The sequence below is a fragment of the Mirounga leonina genome, unplaced genomic scaffold (assembly GCF_011800145.1).
Source record: "Mirounga leonina isolate KUSES-001 unplaced genomic scaffold, KU_Mleo_1.0 Mir_115, whole genome shotgun sequence".
NCBI lineage: Eukaryota > Metazoa > Chordata > Mammalia > Carnivora > Phocidae > Mirounga > Mirounga leonina.
Window position 1 is genome coordinate 85,382,065 of NW_023270268.1, and position 14,041 is coordinate 85,396,105.

The window sequence follows — 14,041 nt, forward strand, 5'->3', positions numbered from 1 at the left end:
TTTACATTCATTGAAATGGCAATAGGAGTCAGGGAGAATTATTGCTTTTCTTTTCTCCTTCTTACCTCCCTCTCCCCCCTTCTCCCTTTCTCCCTTTTCCTTTTCTTTCCTACCTTCCCTCCTCCCTCCCTCCCTCCCTTCCTTCCTTCCCACCCCCAGGGAGTGGAATCTTTTTGTTCTGTTCCTTATCCCTTCTTTCTCACACCATGTGGTATTCCTCTTGACTTCACAGCCTTTCTCTAGCAATATGGAAAAAATTTAGATCTCAGTAAGACCTGTTAACCATTTGTGCAGCATGTTTGGGTAAAAGGGAAATGTTTCTGTGTCATTGTGAAAGTTTTTGCGGAAAAATGTTTAAGAATCCTTGGAAGTAGAGTACTGGGAAGCCAATATCAAGTTCTGGTCATAATCTGAGTTATCTCCATTCCCTATTCCTAAGGACACCAGAATCTCATCTCTTTCACTGGAATTTTGAGGAATAGTGAGTTAATATATGTGAACATAATCAGGAGAAGTTTTTATGAAAGCAGTATTGTATTCAGAAGATCATTCATAATTTGGGGATGATGATCATTAATCGTTATAATAGTATTAGTTATAATTTGTATAGAATTAGAAACTTGATATAGCATCTAGAATCTAATCTCTTAGATTAATACAATTTAGTTAATTTTGTTGGCATAATGAAACCTGTGTGCCATAGAACAACATGAGCTCATGTTGTTGATGATGACCTAAATGTGTTGAGTGCCACTATATGTGAAACATTGTGCTAGTTACTTTGCATATGCTCTTTTATTTAATCCTTGTAGCCATCTTATGGAGGCATGTATTATATTCCATTTAATAGAAGAGGAAAGCTGTGATTTCACAACTATTAAGTGATAGAGTTGGGATTTATTTATTTTAAAGATTTTATTTATTTATTATGTTAGAGAGAGAGAGAGCACACAAGCAGGGGAAGCGGCAGGCAGAGGGAGAAGCAGGCTCCCCACTGAGCAAGGAGCCTGATATGGGACTCAATCCCAGGACCCCCTGGGATCATGACCTGAGCCGAAGGCAGATGCTTAACCGACTGAACCACCCAGGCGTCCCTAGAGTTGGTATTTAGATTTAAGTTTTTTCAAGTTCTAAATCCATGCCCTTTCATTTATGCTTCACAATCAGATAGTCAAACGACTTGAAAATAATATTCTGCAGGATTCCCTTGATATTAAAATGAAGGAGGTATGTTTTAGGAGAATAAAGGTAGAAATACTTAGTCCTACTTTCATAAGGCTTAGCTTCTAGAGACACTGTTTTTAGAAAGATATTTTTAGAAATACTATTCATTCTAACTGGATTTGAGAATGAGAAAGATTTTGCTGATCTGTTGTAGTTGAAGAACCTTAGGTTTCATTTTCTATACTTAGGAGGAATTGAAACCCTAGCCAGGAGAGATAATCTGCATTTGCCTTCTGCCTTGGAACGTACACAGTATACAGGGAAGATCGAAGAAACAGCTGTAAAAGATAGAACACTTTTTTTTTTTAAAGATTTTATTTTATTTATTTTATATATTATTTATATATTTTATTTATTTTAGAGAGAGAGAAGGAGTGTGGGTGCGTGTGAGTGGGGGAGGGGCAGAGGGAGAAGGGAAGAGAGAATCCCAAGCAGAACTCTGTGCTGACCACGGAGCCTGACACGGGGCTCGATCCCAGGACCCTGAGATCATGACCTGAGCTGAAATCTAGAGTTAGATGCTTAACCGACTGAGCCACCCAGGTGCCCTGAAAGATAGGATACTTTAATGTATCTTTTTAAATTATTAAATTTAAAAATTATTAAATTTATTATTTAATAATTTATTATAATTATTAAAATTAAATTTTAAATTATTAAATTATTAAATTTTTAAATTGAGATAAAATTCATATAACATAAAATTCACTATTTAAACCATTAAAAAGTGTACAATTCAGTGTTTTTTGTAGTGTATTCACAATGTTAATGCAGCCATCACCACTGTCTAATTCCAGAACATTTTCATCACCACAAAAAGAAGCCCCATATCTGTTAGCAGTCACCTTCCCCCATCCCCCCAACCTATCCCCTGGCAACCACTAATCTACTTTCTGTCTCTAGGTATTTGTCTATTTTGGACATTTCATATAAATGGAATCATATAGTATGTGGCCTTTTGTATCTGGCTTCTTATATTTAACATTGTTTTCAAGGTCCATCCAGGTGGTAGCATATATTAATACTGCATTCATTTTTACAGGTGAATAATATTACACATAGACATACCATTTTGTTTATCCATTCATCACTTTTTGGCTATCGTGAATAATGCTGTTATGAACATTATTCATGTATAGATTTTTTTTTTTTTTTTAAGATTTTATTTATTTATTTGAGAGAGTGAGAGAGAGAAAGAGCACAAGAGGCGGGAGAGGGAGAAGCAGACTCCCCGCCGAGCAGGTAGCCCGATGCGGGACTCAATCCCGGGACTCCAGGATCATGACCTGAGCCGAAGGCAGGCGCTTAACCAACTGAGCCACCCAGGCGCCCTCATGTATAGATTTTTAAAAATACATATATGTTTTCAGGGGTGCCTGGCTGGCCCAGTCAGTGGACCATGTGATTCTTGATCATGAGGTCATGAGTTCAAGCCCCATGTTGGGCATAGAGCCTACTTAAAAAAATAATAATAAAATAAAATCTTTGTTTTCATTCTCTTGGTTATATACCGAGGAGTGTAATTTCTGGATCATATGGTATTCTGTGTTTAACATTTTGAAGAGCTGTTTTCCAAAGTTGGGCACCAGTTTACATTCACAGCAGCAGTGTATGAAGGTTCCAGTTTCTCCACATTCTTGCCATCACTGTTTTTGCCAGTGTTTTTGCTCACAGCCATCCTAGTGGGTGTGAAGTGGTATCATTGTGGTTTTCATTTGCATTTCCATGATGACTAATGTTGTTGAGCATCTTTCCATGTGCTTTTTGGCCATTAGTATATCTTCTTTGGAGAAATGTCTAGATCCCTTTTCCTCCCTTCCATTTTCCATGGCCTAACCCTAGATCTTCCACAGTTTCTTTTCTTAGAGCTGTTAACTTGGCCTTCTCTAGATTAATGTTTCTAGCTTGATATGGGCTTAATACAGTGCTCAGCAGTTCCATTAGTCATTTGCTGATGCTCTGGTACATTTCCCACAACAGCTATTCCACATATTTTCTACTTTCCTCAAGCTTTCAGTCTCATTCCAACCTCACTGTTTCTCATAGGACATTTCATGTCCTTCTTACTATACTGATAAAATTGAGGACATCAGATATAAATTTGTGTGTCTTTCCTCCTTTACATCTAACATTGTCCTTTTATCACCTTCCCTTCTTCTTTTAGAAAAGGGTGATTCTTCCTATTTCTGAAGCTAATACTTCCCCCCCACCCCCCCACCCCTGCTTTCCTTTGAAGCCATTCCCTACCATTTCTCTAGACTCTTCCTTCCTTAGTTATCTGTTTTTTCCTTCTCCCGTATTTTCAGTCTCTTTGGCTCCTTTTCCTCTGTCTTTGACATGTACAGATCTCCTTAACTTAAAAAAAAAAAAGAAAGAAAGCCACTTGCTCTTTCTGTCTCTAGGTACCTTTCAGTTTTTCTCATTCCTTTTATAGATACACATATCTAATGAGAGATTATTACTAATGTATTTCCTTTTCTTTTAATTTTCTTAAAGGCACTGGTGTTCTGACTTTTATTAATATATTCTAGAAGGTCTCTAATAGTCATTTAAATCTCCAAATTCAAAGACTTCCCTCAGTTCTCATTTTCTTTGATCTCAACTCCTTTTTTTTAAAACTTCCCCATTCCTGCTACTGTACTGCTGGTACTACAATCTTATTTTCAGTTCAGAAATTCATTGTAAATGCCTCTTTTTCCTCAAGTGACAGTATTTTCTCTCTCTTTTTTTTTTTAAGATTTTATTTATTTATTTGACAGAGAGATAGCGAGAGGGGGAACACAGCAGGGGGAGCGGGAGAGGGAGAAGCAGGCTTCCCGCCAAGAAGGGAGCCTGATGTGGGGCTCGATCCCAGGACCCCGGGATCATGACCTGAGCCGAAGGCAGATGCTTAATGGCTGAGCCACCCAGGCGCCCCCATTCTTCCTTCACAAAATCTACCACCCTTTCTACTCCCACAGCAACATTAATGGAAAAATCTGTAAGTCCATTTTCTTCTCCCTATAATAACCTGTAACTGGTCTCTTTCTGAATATGCAGAATAACCAATGGTGTCCCAGTTAACTGGCTCACTGCAGAGGAAAAAACCCTCTGATAGGTAGCATTTGCTGATTTCTGTGGCTGAGATCAGACTACCAATGATTTAATAACTGGCCCACAAAATTCCTGAATATTTAACAACCAACTCCAGTACACCATTGGTAATAACTTTCAGAGATACAATAAAACCCGTCTTTGATCTACATGTACTATTGTTAATAAATACATTTTTTTCTATTTGTTTTACAGATTTTTGCCTGTTTTTATATAAAAATATATATAAACTTTATTGCTATAATTCATATACCATTATAATTCACATACCCATTTCAAGTGTGCAATAAAGTGTGCAGAGTGTGCAACCATCATCATAATCTGTTTTAGAACATGTTTATCACCCCAGGGAGAAGCCCTGTATCCATTAGCAGTTACTCTCCATTTCTCCCTAATCCTCCAAGCCCTGTATAACCACTAATTTACTTTCTGTATAAATTTTCCTATTCTGGATATTATATATAAATGGAATCATACAATAAGTGGTCTTTTGTGGCCAGCTTCTTTCACTTAGCATAATATTTTCAAGATTTTAGGATCCCTGTTGTGGCATGTGTCAGTACTACATTCCTTTTTATGCCCAAATGTCATTTGTTTCTTGAGGTATAACTTAAATATAATAGAGTGCACAGACCTTGAGTGTACAGCTCAATAAATTTTTACATATTTATATATCCATGTAATCACCAGTATTCCCAGAAGACTCTCATGCCCCTGCTTGTCAGTATCCACTTTACCCAAATTTCCTCCTTTTCCTGTGGCTTCTAGTCATCATAGATTAGCTTTGCCTGTTTTTGACCTTTATATAGATAGAATCATAAATTATGTGTTATTTTGTGAATAGCATATGTTTTTAGAAACACAAACCACTGTTAAGCAACTCTGAGTACTCACTTCTAGAGGATAAATTGTCTAATCTGTAGAGAAATCTCTATTAACTAAAGAAAGTTGTATATTTGGGTCATTGGTCTATTCTTATCTCCTTTAAAAAATGTTCTTAAATTGGGGCACCTGGGTGGCTCAGTCGTTAAGCGTTTGCCTTCAGCTCAGGTCATGATCCCAGGTTCTTGGGATTGAGCCCCGCATCGGGCTCCTTGCTCAGTGGGAAGCCTGCTTCTTCCTCTCCCACTCCCTCTGCTTGTGTTCCCTCTCTCGCTGTGTCTCTCTCTGATCTTTTAAAAAAAATGTTCTTAAAAAGGATAGCACACATATGTACCCATGTCTCCTAAAAATGAATGTTTTATCTTTATAGCTTTAGCATATCTTAAACTAAGCTTATTATATAAGTGATTTTTAAAAAGAAATAGTTTTTTTTAAAGATTTATTTATTTTTAGGGAGAGAGCGAACATACAGTGGGGAGGGACAGAGGAAGAGGGAGAGAGATAACCTTAAGCAGGCTCCCCACTCACAATCCTGAGATCATGACCTGAGCTGAAATCAAGAGTCAGACGCCCAACCAACTGAGCCACCCTGGTGCCCCAAAAAGAAGTATGTTTTAATTTTAAAACCTAATCTTAAAGGACGCCCGGGTGGCTCAGTCAGTTGAGTGTCTACCTCTTAGTTTCTGCTTGGGTTATGATCTCATGGTGAACCCTGAGTCAGGCTCTGCATCCAGGGTGGGAGTCTGCTTGAGGATTCTCCCCCTCTGCCTCTCTTCCTACTCACGCTCTCTTTCTCTCTCTCAAATAAATATATAAATCTAAAACCTAATCTTAAAAAATCCATCCTTATCTGAAAAGAAAACAAAACAGTGTCTTCCCAGTTCCTGGATTCAGCCCCATCATAATGTGATCTATTTAGAATTTAAAATTCTAAGCAAACATTACTACAGCCCAACAGAAATTAAAAGAATTATAAGGGAATGTTATGAACAACTGAATGCCAAAAAATTTGACAATTTAAATAAAATAGAAATTCCTAGAAAGAGACAAATTACCAAAACTGACCCAAAATGAAATAGAAAATCTGAATGGACTTATCCCAAGTTAAAAAAAAAAAAAAATCGAATTTATTTTTAAAAATCTTCCCACAAAGACAAGCCCAGTCCCAGATGCTTCATTGGTGAATTCTTTCAAACTTTAGGGAAGAAATAGTTCCCTGTTCTGAACAGTTTCTCTGCTATTTCAGAGAATATTTTCTATCCCATTTTATGAAACCAAACATCAAAGCCAGGCCAAAAAAAAAAACAAAAAACAACAACACAAGAAAAGGAAACTATAGTTCAAAATTTCTCACAAACTTATATGTAAAAATTCTTAACAAGATATTAACAAATTCAGGAACATATAAAAAGATTTATATAGTATGACCAAGGGGGAATTTTACTCTGGAATGCAAGGTTGGTTTGACATCCTAAAACTCAATCTAATACACCAGAAATAACAAAAGACAAAACCAGAATATGATTGTTTTAGTAATGCAGAAAAAGCATGTGACAAAATCCAACACCTTTTTATTATAAAAACTCTCAACAAATTGCAAAAACAATTTGTTTTTTTGATAAATGGCATCCACAAAAAACCTAGTTAACATAATATTTAATGGTAAAAGATTGCATGCTTTACCCCTAAGATTGGGAAAAAGGCAAGGATATTTGTTCTTGTTACTTCTGTTTAACATTGTGCTAGAGATTCCAACTAAGGCAATAAGGGATAATAAAAAGGAAATTAAAGGCATCCAGATTGGAAAGAAGTAAAATGTCTTTAGTCACAGATGACATGATCTCATATGTAGAAAATCCTAAGGAATGTACCAAACAAAGTGCTAGAACTAATAATTGAGTTTAGCAAAGTCACAGGATCAAGATCAAAATACAAAAATCATCTGAAATTATACACACAGACACAACATTTGCACATATAAATCAATTTGCATTTCTATAGACTAGCAAGGGACAATCCAAAAATAAAGTTAAGAAAAACAATTCCCTTCACAATAGAATCAAATAGAATAAAATACTTAAGAATAAATTTTTTTTAGATTTTATTTATTTATTTGACAGAGACACAAAGAGAGAGAAGGAACACAAGCAGGGGGAGTGGGAGAGGGAGAAGTAGGCTTCCCGCTGAAGAGGGAGCCCGATGCGGGGTTCGATTCCAGGACCCTGGGATCATGACCTGAGCTGAAGGCAGATGCTTAACCATCTGAGCCACCCAGGCGCCCCAAGAATAAATTTTTAAAAAATATTTTATTTATTTATTTGAGAGAGACAGCACAAGCAGGGGGAGGACCCCAGAGGGAGAGGGAGAAGTAGGCTCCCCACTGATCAGGAAGCCCGATATGGGGCTCGATCCCAGGACCCTGGGATCATGACCTGAGCTGAAGGCAGATGCTTACCTGACTGAGCCACCCAGGTGCCCCAAAAATAAATTTAACAAAAACTCTGAAGTAGGGCTTTCCTCTGTAGAGGAAAGAGCATCCTGCATTCTTATTTCAGCTTTGCCTCTGAGTAATTGCATATAATTCATACAATTTCTTTGAACCTTGTTTTCCTCATCTTTAAATTGAGAATTATTGTGCTTCTTGCCTCACAGGGCTGTTATGAGCATTAGAATATATTTATAGTGTAAAGCATTATACAGTGATAATCATACTTAATAAAGCATACAGAAGCTATTTGCCTTCCCAGTCCCCTAGTTGAAGTGGTATGAAAATGTACTTAAGGGGGCGCCTGGGTGGCTCAGTGGGTTAAGCGACTGCCTTCGGCTCAGGTCATGATCCTGGAGTCCTGGGATCGAGTCCCGCATCGGGCTCCCTGCTCGGCAGGGAGTCTGCTTCTCCCTCTGACCTTCCTCCCTCTCATGCTCTCTGTCTCTCATTCTCTCTGTCTCAAATAAATAAATAAAATCTTTAAAAAAAAAAAAAAGTGAGAAAAAAAAAAAAAAGAAAATGTACTTAAGAACCTTGGCAATTTCCAGGGCGCCTGGGTGGCTCAGTCCTTGGGCGTCTGCCTTCGGCTTGGGTGGTGATCCCAGGGTCCTGGGAGCAAGCCCCGCATCGGGCTCCCTGCTCACTTTGAAGCCTGCTTCTCCCTCTCCCACTCCCCCTGCTTGTGTTCCCTCTCTCGCTGTGTCTCTCTGTCAAATAAATAAATAAAATCTTAAAAAAAAAAAAAAAAAAGAACCTTGGCAATTTCATCACATAGAACAGGGTCGGGTGTTGTGCCAGGTAGTGGAGGAGCCATTATTCTGGACCCAGTTAGTTGGGACTATGCTTAGTTTCCCATCCACCTCGCTCAATATTACGCTGAAATCACCAGTAAGACATTTATCTTTCCTATCATGATTTACTGATTTACCCATTTGGTAAAAGGTTGCAACTTTCACTTGTCATTTTAAAATGCCTTTTTTTCTTTTGTTATGGCTTTAGGAGGAACTTAATACCAGTATATTGAATAACTGATTGTTCTTTAAAGTTGCCATTTTTTGAGTATTTCAGTCTATACCATTGAATTTAACTTTCTTTTCCTTCACTTTCCTCTTCTTAAGGGCTTACAGCAGCCAGCTCCTTTTTCTGACGAAATTGAAGTTGACTTTAGTAAGCCCTATGTCAGGGTAACTATGGAAGAAGCCAGCAGAGGAACTCCTTGTAAGTAAATGCCTATTTATACTGTTGTTTTACTCTTGTTTTTAGCATTCAATTGTATTTATCAAACATACATGTACTTTCTATATTTTTTCCTCAGTTTACTTGTAAAGTTTAGTTAGGGGAGGGTTTCCTCCCATCTCCCAGTTGTTCTATTTGGGAAAAATAACTGTACTCCATAAAATTTCATTTTTTCTTCTTCTTATAAACTTGTTTCCTGTGATGTTGTTACAGCTTGAGATATAGTGGAACAGAGATAATAGGGCATTAGCCCGAGCTGGATTATAATCTCGTCTGTTTTTACAAAGGTCCAAAAATATGTTAGGCTGTCACGTTTTTAATAGCCTTCAGAATTGTCCCCCAGATCTCCCTTTCTATAAGTTAGTACCCTAGCTATGATGCTGCTTTAGGACAAAAATATTCCTAAGTGGGGAAATTCTTATCACTTAACTTTATCTTTACTGATATTTTTTAGGTTTTTTTTTTAAATACTCACTTTATTATTTTTAAACCCTATACTCTTTATTTCTATGCTTAGTTTACATCATTAATGAGCTATTTTTGACTACATAAATTATTAATATGTATTCTAGATACTCTTCCTGTTTTGGACAAGTGGATTTAGGGATCCTCATAAAGAGAACCTTCCTTGAGTGTTAGGAATATAAAGCCCTATAGGCAGCTGTCCTTACTTATTTGTAAATTCTCCAATTCTTTTTTTCAATCCTTTTTTGGTTCTTTCCATTACTATGGTAAGTGTTCTGTCTACTCTGTAAATGTAGGCCTGCACTCAAACCCAGGCAAGTACTAGGGAACAAGAGGTAGTTACAGCCACAAGTCTATACATTTCCACTAGATAGAAGATATTTGTGGTTACTTCTTTTTTTTTTTATAAAGGTTGTTTTTTGTTTTGTTTTTGTTTTTTTTTAAAGATTTTTATTTATTTATTTGACAGAGAGAGACACAGTGAGAGAGGGAACACAAGCAGGGGGAGTGGGAGAGAGAGAAGCAGGCTTCTCAGAGCAGGGAGCCCGATGTGGGGCTCGATCCCAGGACCCTGGGATCATGACCTGAGCCGAAGGCAGATGCTTAACGACTGAGCCACCCAGGCGCCCCTGTGGTTACTTCTTAATAGTGTTAGTATGTTTGCTCTCTGTTGTAACTGAAGAGTAGCAAAATATGAATAGACATGAATGCTGGACAATTTCAGGCCAGGGATCCCAGTACTCCTTAGCTATTTCTTGGCTATATGGAGCATAGCTTTTGAGTCCTCAAAATTCCAGAGAATGCTTTCTTTTTGCAAAAGTGTTTAGATGTAGCTCATGTTGATCACGACCCTTCTGACTCATGATGGTATTTTGGACTTGGCTCCCCTTGAGTAATAAGCAGGCCAGTGGGGCAGGGCAAAATGACAACAAAACAGTGTAGTGGTATCAGGTCAAATTTCAAAATGCCATCAAACAGTGCAAGGATCACATTCACATGTGATAGTAGACCTGTTGAAGGCAAGATCTTTTCATGTGCTCTCTAATAACACACATTCAGAATGTAGTACTTCACTCAGATCTGATCACATTGGCTATATTACCCAGCTTATTGCTAATCTACAAATCACCTGTGGTACATAAAATGTTTGTGTGTGCATGTGTACTATTCCCAAGTTTTAAAGCTTATAGTTAACAAGCACTAACTAATCTAATTTTTAACAATTTTAGAATTAGAATTTTAACAATTTTAGAATTTTGTAAGTCATTTTTTGAGATTATCTACTTTATCATCTCTTCATTATATACATGAAGAAATTGAAGTCCTCAGAAACTAAGAAGTGAGAGCTTCTCTATAATAAAACAAATAATTAGTGATAGAATTGAAACTAAAACCTAAGTTTCTCCATCTTTGTGTTCTTTTCACCCTGGAGTGATGCTGCTCTTTGTAGACATTAGTTATAAAAAATAGAAGGCCATTGGCAAACTGATTGCATTTTAAGTGGAACAAAGAGTCACAAATTAGCCTATAAAGTTGGCTGGTCTAATTTGGTCTCCAGTTTTTCTCCTATATCTCATTCTGTCTGTTCAGTCTTAAGTTAAATAACCACGTGACTATTCATGCCAGTGTTGGACAAGGAGTAAACTAATAAAGAATCTACACATGCCATGATTAGTGAATTTTATTTTATTTATTTATTTTTTTTAAAGATTTATTTATTTATTTATTCATGAGAGACAGAGAGAGAGAAGCAGAGGGAGAAGCAGGCTCCCAAGGAGTAGGGAGCCCGATGCGGGACTCGATCCCAGGACCCTGGGATCATGACCTGAGCCGAAGGCAGACGCTTAACCATCTGAGCCACCCAGGCGCCCTGATTAGTGAATTTTAAACCAATAACTTGTACAAGGGTCATCCTTCCCCCCCCCCCCACCATGTCTTCAGTAGGGAGGTTAAGGGAATACAAGAAAGGAGTTGGTATAATCTAGGAGAAAACTCACTACCCAGAGGGAAAAAAAATATAGCTTAAAAGATGAAAAGCTTCTTTCTTTTGGAAGATGAAAGAAAAAAGTCAGCAATATGTTTTCTAGGAGAAAGGGAAAAAAAAGGCAAAGTCTGAAGGGCAATGGAATCTGTTAGGGGCAAAAGTTTTGGTGATAGGTATTTGAGAGAATATATCAAAAGATGCAGTAAATTGAAACACAGACCTGTTCTGCCTAAAGGAAAACATATTTATTTAGCCAACAGTAGTGCAAGGACTATAATTTATAAAACAAATCAGGACCATTTTGAAAGTGAAAGGGGGTTGCTCTTAATAATAAGCTGAGACAATATATAAATCAGGGTTTGGTCATCCTGGCCAGTAGACACTTGGTAAGAGAATGAATAACTCGTGCTTTTCCCCACATTTTCTTATTCAACAGTGTTCCTTTCTGGCCATTTGGTTACTATATTAGCCTGGGTTTGCTAAAGACTTGGGGGTAAGTCATGGGGAATTGAGAGTTTAGGAGGCTGGGGAAACACTGAAGAGGGCAAGAAGCACATCTGGAATTTGGTCTGAGAAACGGTTCGGTGGTGAGTTGGCCTGATAACAGGTTGATTAACCCTGGCAAACAGCCAGTAGATCAACAGCATTCTGTACTACTGTACTATTTCCACCACCCTCATCTCGCTTTGCCCATGCTATACGCTAATGTCAAAGAAACAACAACAAAATATTCTTAATTTTTGTATTCTATGCTTTGTCTTTTAGGATCAAAAAAAGTGAGATCATAGTCATGCTGGACTTGTTTAGGAAAGATGGAAGTATGTTAATTACTTCATGGTCATGATTTCTAGGATGTAGAAGACAGATTAGGCTCCTCAGATTTTGTTTTCTTTTGCTTTGTTTTATGGATGAGGAAACTGAGTCTTAAAGAGGTTAAGATTACAGAGGAAGGAGGCTGGTGGTTAAGTTGGAGCTGTAATTTTTCTGACTCTTAAATCCATTATATTACTTGTTTTTCGTTATATTGGCATATCTGTTTTATTTAAAAATTTAATTTCCTATATTATAAACCAATACATTCCCATGGCCTAACATTAATAAAGTACAAATAGAGTACAGAGTGAAATGTCTTCCTATTATCACTATCTCACAGCCACACACTGTCCCTCCCTCCCACCCTTGTAGTAGGTGTATCATGGTACATTCAGTCCTTCCATTGAGATTTAGGTTGTTTCCAAACTTTGATTATTACAAACTATGCTGCAATGAATAACATACATATTTACAAATCTATCTGTGAGAAAAATTCCTAGAACTAGAATAGCTGGGCCATTGTAGGTGTAGCTGGGCCATTGTAGGAGATAAAACATCCGATGACTTCAGGTACTTTCCAGAAAAAAAGGGTAAAAGCATTTATCTTTTGATAGATATTGTCTAATTGCCCTTTTTTAAAAGATTTTATTTATTTATTTGAGAGAGAAAGCATGTGCATGCTTGGCGCACGAGTAGGAGAAGGAAGAAAGGGGCAGAGGGAGAGGGAGAAGCAGACACCCTGCTGAGCAGGGAGCCTGATGCGGGGCTCCAGCCCAGGACTCCCGGATCAAGACCTGAGCCAAAGGCAGATGCTTAACCAACTGAACCACCCAGGCACCCCTCTAATTGCCCTTAAAAGTTGTACCAATTTATGTTTCTATCCCCAGTGTATGATTTCTCAGTTTAAAAGCTAGTTATTTATCGATACAGCTATCTGGAAAGAAAAGTCCACAGACCTTTTGAGAACCAGTTTTCTCCCCCTTGATCCATTGTCCTCAAGACAGGAAGGAGAAGATGTATCTTACCCCTACCTTCAGTATGGTATATCTGATGAGGCTCCCCTTCTTTCCCAGAATCATGTAGCTGCTCCTACTGTTATTTTCTGCTGCTATAGTTAAATACTCTTCTTTTATTCACATATGGGAATATGTTACTAGGACTTGTTAGATTTATTATTTGAAGCATTATGTCAAATCCATTCTCAGTGTGTTTGTTTGGCTTTGGTATTAGTCTTGTGCCCCCAAGAGATCATTCATTACCTGGATTTTCTTTCATAGTCCACTACTACTAAAAATAGACAATCTGTTCTCTGTTATTCTCACTAATGGAGAGAAGAGGAAAAACTCTAACATAAAGTCCTAGAAGATTGATATTTGACTTTTAAATACTTAGTATATCACCTCTACTGAGAAAGTATAACATCACGCTCACTGTCAGGGAGAAATACTTGAAGGAATCCCATCTGTTATCACAGAGCAGGTATTGAGGGTGACTGGGACTGAGAAGCAATAAATTGGTAACTGATACCTTCACCCCTTTCATCTTCCCTGTCTCACCACTCTGGATCACTTCTTACTCACTGGGCAATTGGAGGGAGGTTTATTTTCAAAGCAAAGCTTAGTTATTAGTAATCAAGGCAGCCTGAAAATGAGAGAGCAAGCAGCAAGAGTATAGCTTAACTAATACTCTGTTTAAACATGACTGAAATTTAAGCATAAGCTGAAGGTGAGGATTTTGAAGTTTAGGACATATATGTTATGTAACTCTTCCCATTCACTTTTTTTTTTTAAGATTTTATCTATTCATTTGAGAGAGAGAGCATGAGTGAGCAAGCAAGAGAGCACAAGTGGCAGAGG

At 37.6% G+C, this 14,041-nt stretch overlaps 1 protein-coding gene across 5 annotated transcripts in view; it reads left to right on the forward strand.

Moving 5' to 3' along the window:
* PCYT1A (phosphate cytidylyltransferase 1, choline, alpha) overlaps positions 1–14,041 on the forward strand; it is a 60,837-nt gene that overhangs the window by 36,957 nt on the left and 9,839 nt on the right. For all 5 annotated transcript variants that reach the window (XM_034999916.1, XM_034999915.1, XM_034999919.1 and 2 more), the window contains one exon: positions 8,806–8,905. In XM_034999916.1, the coding sequence (XP_034855807.1) occupies positions 8,806–8,905 (100 nt within the window). The remainder of the gene's footprint in view (positions 1–8,805; positions 8,906–14,041) is intronic.